The sequence below is a fragment of the Pongo pygmaeus genome, chromosome 22, assembly GCF_028885625.2.
Source record: "Pongo pygmaeus isolate AG05252 chromosome 22, NHGRI_mPonPyg2-v2.0_pri, whole genome shotgun sequence".
NCBI lineage: Eukaryota > Metazoa > Chordata > Mammalia > Primates > Hominidae > Pongo > Pongo pygmaeus.
The window spans coordinates 55729421-55738606 of record NC_072395.2 but is presented as its reverse complement, the minus strand read 5'-3'; the positions used below and the strand labels follow the sequence as shown (position 1 = coordinate 55738606).

General features: G+C 52.8%; 1 protein-coding gene and 1 long non-coding RNA gene across 7 annotated transcripts in view; one reads left to right on the top strand and one right to left on the bottom strand.

The window, feature by feature from the left end:
• The first annotated feature begins 330 nt into the window (after positions 1–330).
• On the top strand, positions 331–1806 carry LOC129022281 (uncharacterized). The gene is made up of 3 exons (XR_008496334.1): positions 331–443; positions 1308–1528; positions 1628–1806. It is a non-coding gene; the product is annotated as an uncharacterized LOC129022281 (long non-coding RNA).
• A 1923-nt stretch (positions 1807–3729) lies between these two features.
• The window catches only part of PDE9A (phosphodiesterase 9A), a 123495-nt gene continuing 118038 nt past the window's right edge, over positions 3730–9186 (bottom strand). For 4 of the 6 annotated variants that reach the window (XM_054468902.2, XM_054468905.2, XM_054468903.2 and 1 more), the window contains 3 exons: positions 8614–8709; positions 6886–6967; positions 3734–4370 (listed from right to left, as the gene is read on the bottom strand). In XM_054468902.2, coding sequence (XP_054324877.1) covers positions 4357–4370; positions 6886–6967; positions 8614–8709 — 192 coding nt within the window. In that variant the 3' untranslated portion in view covers positions 3734–4356. Of the gene's footprint in view, positions 4371–6885; positions 6968–8613; positions 8710–9186 lie in introns of all 6 variants that reach the window. The other 2 variants (XM_054468901.2, XM_054468898.2) reach the window with 2 other exon arrangements.

The following is a 9186-nucleotide window of genomic DNA, read 5'->3' as shown; positions in this document are numbered from 1 at the left end:
ATGCCCGGCCAAGTTTTCCTTTCTTAAACCCCTGCCTTCCTCCCCAAAATTGAAGTAGTTGCCGTGGATGGCTATCTGGCCACTTCCCCTTTACTAGTTTTGGTTAATAAAATCAATTTCTTTCTTTCCTTTTTTTTGAGATGGAGTCTCACTCTGTTGCCCAGGCTGGAGTGCAGGAAAGGTAGGAGGAAGAAAAGAAAGAAAGAGATGACATTTCTGACTCTCTAGTTCTTATCTTTTTTTTTTTTCCTTAGAGAGAGAGAGAGAGAAAGAGAGAGAGAGAGAGAGAGAGAGAGAGATCGTGCTATGCCAGCCCAGTCAACCCAAACTCAAGCTGTCTCCAGCACCACTTGTGAGCTGGGCCCACGTTGCTGCCCAGGGACGCAGTGGTGAGGGAGGTGTGATGTGTGAGTCTGCTGGGGCGGACCTAGCGAGGCACACAGGTGTGTGTGTGTGAGAGCTTGGCGGGGGGCTTAAACGACAGACACTTACCTCTCAAAGTCTGAGAGAAGTGTTGGCAGGGCTGACTTCTGCTGAGCCCCCACTCCTCTGTGTGTCGGGGTCTGTCCTTCCCTGGCACTCTCTGTGTGCATCTGTGCCCCGACCTCCTCTTCTTGTAAGACTTAGAGTGGCTCAGGGCCCACCCCAGTCAGCTCATGTTATCTTAACCGCCTTTTAAAGGCACTGTCTCCAAATACAGTACTGGGAGGCACCAGGTTGGGCTTGGACGTAAGTTTTGGGGAGAGAATTCAGCCCGTAAAAAGGTGACTCACCCCCACAGGCCCTGTCCCCTGCCTGAGGCTGTGTTTCTGCCAGGGCACTGGCCCCAGCTCCCAGGAATCTGGGGACTCCCGACCCTCATGTTCCCCTGCAGCAGGGCAGGGAGTCCCAGGGTGGGAGCTGGGAAGACCTGCCTGAGGACTCAGGGAGACTGGAACCCAGCACCTTGCTGGGCTGGGGACTCAGGGAAACTGGAACCCAGCACCTTGCTGGGCTGAGGACTCAGGGAGACTGGAACCCCAGCACCTTGCTGGGCCCCTTTTGGCTACCAACAGAGAACAGTCCCCTCCCAAATTCAGAGAGACGATGTTATCTGTCCCTTAGACAGACTACGGTGAAAGCCTTTGGACTGAGATTTTTAAACCTCCCTCGTAGCTACAGTGGAGGAGCTGTGGGCAGAGCACAGCCTTGTCTGGGCACTGCCCGGTGTCTCCTGGCTCAGGGGGATCCAGCCCCAGGCACTGACTCTAGAGTGGAATGAGGTTTCCCGTGGGATGGACGAGGGGGTGACTGCTTTCCTGTTCCAGAGGCCACCTGGGAACTGACGGTGTCCACTGATGGACGTTTTCCTGGGCTGAAGTATTTCAGATGCCCAGTGTACTCCCAGCCCTCACAGCGGTCAGTTCTGCTTCACGGGTTTCCCACATGATTTGGCTAAGACGTCAGCAGGCAAAGACGCTTGGGTTGGCTTTAGACATTACGAATAAAAGGAAGCTGTGGGAGGCGGTCAAAGTCTGAGACATGACAGGTGACACAGGAGGGGGCGGGAAGGGGGATTCGGCCGCGGGGACCCTGTCCAGGATGCTGGTAGCAGACATTCCTCTTTCCTTCTTTTATTACCCACAAGGTCAAAGCTGAAATCACAAGGGGCTGCGTTGCCTTTTGATGGGAGAGCGAGGGGCTGCATTCCCAAGATTGCACAATGCCAGCTCCCAACTTCGAGGGGGCAGACTTTTTGGAATTTCTCAAATCCAGTCTTTGACACATGCATTGTTCCTTCAATTGCTAATAAACGGTCTTGGGGAGAAAAAAGTGGAAAACAGCGTCTTCCTGTCCCCTCAGAGGAGCACAGGTGATGATGGCGTCCCAGGACGGTGCTAGGCTGCTCACAGGCCAGCCCTCCCTTTGTGAACTTTCTGTTCTTTCTGGCGACATGCTTGCTGTGTGCTGGGAGCTCACCGTGGAAAGCCCCAGGCATTGCTGCTCCTGTCTCCTGATGTGCGTGTGGCTCAGCTGGAAACATCTTTACCCTTCATGCTGACTTAATACTGATTGTCGGGCAGAGAGTTCACTTGGAAACACATCATCCTGGGTGGAGATAGTGCTGCTCACCCCAGAGGGCCATCTTGTTCAGTGGGTTGTGCTCATGGGGGTGGGCTCCTGTGTCTGCACCCTCACTCCCTATGCTGGGCTTGCCCCCAGGCCTGGGTGCTGCGTTCCCCACACGTGCCTCTGCTGCTGGACCCAGAGCTCTCTGGGGCCGTGGGCACATTTGTCTTGTCCTGAGCCTCCACTGCCACATGTAGCCCATGATTCAGCTCACCCGTGTGGCTGCCTCCCGGTGCGGGCAGGCTCTGGGTGTGCAGGCTGACCAGGGTGGACATGGCCTCCAAACGTGGGGCCTCAGGGACTGCTCTGTGTGACAGGAGGGTGGATTGGTGAGCTTTCTGGGGGTCCCGTGCATGGAGACCAGGCTGGCTGCACACGAACCAGGACTAATAGTAGATGCCATCAGGCCAGGTGCAGTGGCTCACGCCTGTAATCCCAGCACTTTGGGAAGTTGAGGCGGGTGGATCACGAGGTCAGGAGATCGAGACCATCCTGGCTCACATGGTGAAACCCTGTCTCTACTAAAAATACAAAAAATTAGCCGGGTGTGGTGGCAGGCACCTGTAGTCCCAGCTACTAGGGAGGCTGAGGCAGGAGAATGGCGTGAACCCGGGAGGCAGAGCTTGCAGTGAGCCGAGATCACGCCACTGCACTCCAGCCTGTCTCAAAAAAAAAAAAAAAAAAAACAGTAGATGCTGTCTAGATGCCTCCCCTAATGGACCTCAGTCATTTGATTTAATTGTTCCAGGATGCAGTATAGCCTAGAACCAGAGGAAGTGTGCTGATGTGTAGGAGTGTATACGTGTCCATGTGTGTGTATGTGATTGTGTGTTTCTGTTTATGATAGTAAAATTCAAGGAAGTGTTGTATGGAGTTTGATGAGGGGCACCGTTTGGTGAGATGCACATTCTAAGAATGTAGCAGATGAAGGTGCTGTTCAAAGAGCCTTGTTACAGATGAGGAGAGCAGGTAATAATCCCCCATAGAGGCTGGCAGGAAGGTCGAGGGCATCAATATCCGCACGCCTATGTTTTGCTTCTATTTTTGCCAATGTTGCCACATCTATTGGCTTTAATAGGATTCAAATGAAAAACAAAAGCAGAAACAAGAAGGGGTGTAGAAATCAAGGTCCCTATCTGTATTCAGCTGGATTCAAGATGGAAAATTTTACAGGTAAAAAATGAATTATTTGAAGGTAGGAAGTAATATTCTGGAATTCACCAAGAGGAAACAAATGCCCTGAGGAACGTGACCCAACACAGAAATGAAATGTTTACCAAGCTCAGACCACGCCAATGGCTTTAAAGATGAGCTCTGTAGGGCGAAGCGCTTCGGGAGGTGGTTCTTCTCTAGAGCGCAGCGGAGATGGAGCCCACAGCCCAGGGGACACGGCCAGCAGCCTTTTCCTTGCTTTTTATAAATCGGGTCTCCAGGAGTCCACTGCATTCAGGCAGTCTCAGTGAGAGCTCAGGGGTGCGACTGTCCCAGCAACAACAAGAGCTTGACCATGAACAAGCCGGGGGCTGGGTCCCCTGTGTGGACACAGTGCCACCCAGAATGTCCCCTGTGCTCGTTACCAAAACAAAGGCAGAAAGGGAGGGCCATCTCTCCTCCCGAGATAGAGACCCTCAGATGTGCTGAATACACGTGTCTCTTTTCCTTATCTGAGGATTTAAATGTGAAGGCACCAGCCTTCCTACGCATGAGCACCCAGTGTGTGTCGTCCCTGTGATCATGGGTGCATTTGCTCTGACACACGACCTACAGTCTGGCCAACCTGCCTCAGTCCCCAGATGTCCCACACACGGCATTGACATCCCCCTCTGCTCAGAAACACAGGACCCGTGCACGTCCTTGCACTCAGGGCACCGTTCTGACATTTAATGCTGAATTTACAGGGACTTACGCACCACATCACACTGGTCAATTGCTCTAAAATACATCTGGGGGAAAAGCACAGTGTCCTTCGTCTCCATGAGAGAACTTACCGGAAGCAGCATACACAACTCTACCGAAGAAGAAGTACAGTACCCATTTCCGTATAAGAATATATTATTTAAAAGACAGTTTAAAAATAAAATTCTGTACAGCATCATGAATTCCTTTTTTTTTTGTATCAGTGGACAAAATGGTTCTTAGAAAATGTGGTCTTATGGTGCCAGGTGCCCAGGGCAGCTCTTCCCTGCACAAGGATCCCGCGCAGCTTGGCCAGACCGTCCGGAACCGCAGCCACGCCCCCCGCTTTCCTCAGGCACAGTCTCCTGGAAGAAGGGAAACGACGACTGATTTGTTGCTAGAATTAGGGCGCGGTGGCTCACGCCTTTAATCCCAGCACTTTGAGAGACCAAGGCATGTAGATCACGAGGTCAGGAGTTCGAGACCAGGCTGACGAACAGGGTGAAACCCCATCTCTACTAAAAATACAAAAATTAGCCAGGTGTGGTGGCACACGCCTGTAATCCCAGCTACTAGGGAGGCTGAGACAGGAGAATCGCTTGAACCCGGGAGGTGGAGGTTGCAGTGAGCCGAAATTGCACCACTGCACTCCAGCCTGGGAAACAGAGCGAGACTCCATCTCAAAAAAGAAGGAAAGAAAAAAAAGTGCCAACAGTCGCAAAAATGTTACAGGATTATACACAGACTATTTTTTTTTTTTTTGAGATGGAGTCTTGCTCTGTTGCCCAGTTGGGGTGCAGTGGCATGATCTTGGCTCACTGCAACCTCCGCCTCCTGGGTTCAAGCAATTCTCCTGCCTCTGGCTCCCAAGTAGCTGAGATTACAGGTGCATGCCACTACAGCTGGCTAATTTTTGTGTTTTTAGTAGAGATGGGGTTTCACCATATTGGCCAGGCTGGTTTAGAATTCCTGACCTCAAGTGATCTGCCCGCCTCAGCCTCCCAAAGTGCTGGGATTACAGGTGTGAACCACCACGCCCGGCCGACACACAGACCATTTTAAAAGAAAGAGGCCATCAGATATATTGCTGAACACATTTAGACAAAATAAAACAATATCGATCCCTTTTCTGAGCCGCTGAAAAATATGAACTGACTTAAAAATTAAATGGCAACATTGACCGAGCACTTCATAGGGACCAGACCAGCACTTTGACTGTTTAATCACTAAAACAGCAGTAACAATGGTATTATTGCCTCTGGTTTAGAGACTGGGGCTCTGAGGTTCAGAGAGGCTGAGACACTTGTGCACATCTCTCAGCTTGTAATTGGCAAGCCTGGACTCAAAACCAGGTGTGTTGGACGCCAAAGCCTGTTGCAGCTCCTCTTATGAGCCATGTCCCATTTGTCCTGCCCTGAGCCTTGCATGCTTGATGCACTATATCTTGAATTATCTGTTAGACACGGATAGTGTGACCTTATTTATTGTTTGTTTATTTATTTATATTTTTTTGAGATGGAGTCTGACCTTATTTATTAATTATTTACTTATTTATTTTTTTTGAGACAGAGTCTTGCTCTGTCGCCCAGGCTGGAGTGCAGTGGCGTGATCTTGGCTCACTGCAAGCTCCGCCTCCTGGGTTCACACCATTCTCCTGCCTCAGCCTCTCGAGTAGCTGGGACTACAGGCACCCGCCACCACGCCCAGCTAATTTTTTGTGTTTAAAGTAGAGACGGGGTTTCACCGTGTTAGCCAGGATGGTCTCGATCTCCTCGTGATCCGCCGCCTTGGCCTCCCAAAGTGCTGGGATTACAGGCGTGAGCCACCGCGCACCACCAGGTGCCGCGTGAGCACCTGGCACCATAAGGCCACCAGGCCCTTAGTGTGACCTTATCATGAGGTGAACAAATGGCTGCTCTGCATTCCCCGTGAGCTGAATGACTGGCATCAACACGTACAGAGGAAAATGCTCAAAGCCATATAAAGCAAACACGTGATTTGTGAAAAGTTTTCAGTACTTCGATTGCACTTTTAAAAAGTACTTACTCTTATAAGTGATACATATGCCAATTTTTGATGTTTTTCTATTAACTAAAGCATGTTCCCCTTCTTTAAGAGCCTCATTTTTTTTTTTTTTTGAGACGGAGTCTCGCTGTTGTCCAGGCTGGAGGGCAGTGGCACAATCTGGGCTCACTGTAACCTCCACCTCCCAGGTTCAAGTGACTCTCCAACCTCAGCCTCCCAAGTAGCTGGGACTACAGGGGCCCGCCACCACACCTGGCTAATTTTTGTATTTTTAGTAGAGACAGGGTTTCACCATGTTGGCCAAGCTGGGTCTTGAACTCCTGACCTCAAGTGATCCGCCCACCTTGGCCTCCCAAAGTGCTGGGATTACAGGCATGAGCCACCAGCCTTAAGAGCCTAATTCTAATGATTAGGTGCAAGGAATAAAATTTCCATTCATTTGGCCAGGCGTGGTGGCTCACACCTGTAATCCCAGCACTTTGGGAGGCTGAGGTGGGTGGATCACCTGAGGTCAGGAGTTCGAGACCAGCCTGGCCAACATGGTGAAACCCCATCTCTACTAAAAATACAAAAACTAGCCAGGCATGGTGGCTCATGCCTGTAATCCCAGCTATTTGGGGGGCTGAGGCAGGAGAATCGCTTGAACTCAGGAGGCAGAGGTTGTAGTGAGCCGAGATTGTGCCATCGCACTCCAACCTGGGCAACAGGAGCGAGACTTCGTTTCAAAAAAAAAAAAAAGTTCCATTCATTTAAAGGTATTCCAAAATTCAGATTTTCTCCCCTTCCTCTTTCCTTCTGTCCTTTGTCAGAATCATTGTATGCGCTGAGATGCCACTTCAGCAGAGCGAGCATTACCTTCACTGTTTTTCACATCTGTGCTTCTCTCTCTGGACTTCTCGGTGGCCCCAGACATCAAGCTGTCCGTCTTCTTCTGTAACTGGAACAGAGTGCAGAGAAGGCCAAGTCAGGGAGCAGGAGTGTCTGTCTCTCTCCCAGCAGCTTCTGTTGCCTGGAGGTGCTGCAATGTGAAAGCCTGTGGTCCCCAGCCCCTCTGAGCCCAAGCACTCCTGACATGGGCTTTTCAGAGGCAGCTCTGCGTACCCTGTCCCGCTACCCTTGGTGACTCATGTGGGGCCTGGACAGTGAGCTCACCCAGCTGCGGCCACCACAGCCGCAGGTACTGGTGGTGTGTGCAGAGCCTGCGGCTTGGGCTTGGCCTTTTCACCTCTTTGGTGTGTCTGTCCTTTTTGTGGGGGCTGACAGGGGGGAAGGCAGAGGCCTTAAAGAACCCTAGTATCCCCTACTGGGCAGCAGGGCTCAGGACTAGAGACTCAAGGCCATCAGGGCTATGGTTCTTGGAGGGCCCATGAGAGAGGCAGAAGCCCCTTCAGCTCTCCTGGGGGGTTCTGGAGTGGGGGAAGCCTTCTTACTACGTCTGTCCCTCTGCATAAGTGCTCTTAGCCTTCCAGAGGTTTAGAGACCTTTCTGTGACTTTCCAGTAGGAGACATCAACTGGAGAAGTTAGGGCAGCTGGTCTGGATTTTCAGTCGACTCCTAAGCAATTGCTGAGCACCTACCATGTGCCTGGCATGGCGCTCCAGGTGGGTGTGGGCACGGGGAGCACGGGGCCGTCAGTTGAGGGAGATAAGAGCAACCCAAGGCTATGCCTGGAAAATGGCTCAGTGCTCAAAAGGGCATCGTGGGCCACGTGGGCTTCAGGAGTGCCCAGGCAGAAAAGACGGGGTGGTGGGTGCAGTAACTAGGGGAGCCCTGACTGACGGGCCTTGGAGGGTGCTTCAATGGCACTGTGGGGAGCGGGGGTGGCAGAGGCAACACCAGCCAAGGCCAGGAGGGGTCAAATCCTGCAGGAGTAGAGAGACTGTTCTAGCTGTGTGGGGGCGCTGGAGGGAGGGGGCGCTGGAGGGAGGAGGTGGGAGGGTGGGCGGGGCAGGGGCCACACCACGGGCAGCAGGACAGCAGACAGCTGGGGGAATCCGTAGAAAGACTGCGTGGGCCCTGAGGCTGTGACCTTTACCCCTTCCTCCAAAACGATATCAATCCAACAGCAACCTAAAGCCAGCCCCAGGCTCCCTGGCCCCTGAGAGGTGCTGGTGTGTGTTCTGGGCCCGGGAGCTGGCAGGTGGGTGGTCGCTTTGTCCCTGTGCCAGGGGAGGGCCCCTTTCTACCCCATGGCCTCCTCTGAACAAGTCAGCCCCGGGGCCAGGCCAGGCACTGTACTCTGAGGGGTCCCAGATGCTCTAACGGCAGCTGATACACCCAAAGACACCTGGGTGTCCACAGGTGTGGGTAACAGTTGTGATTCTTGTGAAGGGCATGGCCAGTAAACTCCCTCGAAGGTACTGAGACCTGACGCGTTCTTGGCGAATGCAGTTTTGGTTTCCCTCATCGCATTCCCTAATTTTACCGAGCCAGGCTTTCTGATAGAAGGTACATGTGCACCTGTCCATGGGGCCACCTTCAGTGGTGCCCTGCTTGGCACGTCCAAGATTCTGGAGTCAGGAGTGCGGAGGGCATCGTGCCTGCCTGCCACAAGGAAGGAAGGCTGTTCTCAGCACGTTTTACCTCTTTCATGGCGTCATCTATCCGCTTCAGTTCCTCGTAGCGATCTCGGGATTCCCAAAGTGGCTGCAGCATGATCTCCTCAACCATGGGGAAGAGCTGGGAGAAACAAACGGATTTATTCAGAGTCCCTCATTCTTAAGGCAATGGGAAACGTCGGAGAAAAACAGGTGTCAGGTGCTCTGTGCGGAAGCCTCTGGGCCAGTCCCAGCTCCTGGACACCCTCGTGCCAGCTCTGCTGCCTCCACCTGCTGCAGCTCTGTCTCTGGCCCTCATCATCCTCCATGAGGTCCTACAGAAAGTCCCCTCCCTGCCTGCTGTGTCCCCCGTGCCCGTGAGACGAGGGTGGGGGACAGGTTGGGAGGTTCTTACAAAGACACGGGGCAGGGGAAAGGAACTGACAGCCTCCCGGCTGAGGGTCCTGGGAATGAGAAGTGGGTGGGGGTGGCTCCAAGAGATGCCCTAGGGCAGAAGGATCCGCAGCGTAGGAGCCCAGGAAGGTCGGAGGGTGTGAGGCTGTGAGCCCAGATCCCCGGGGGGAACAAGAGATGGGCCTGTTTTGGACACGCTGGGGGT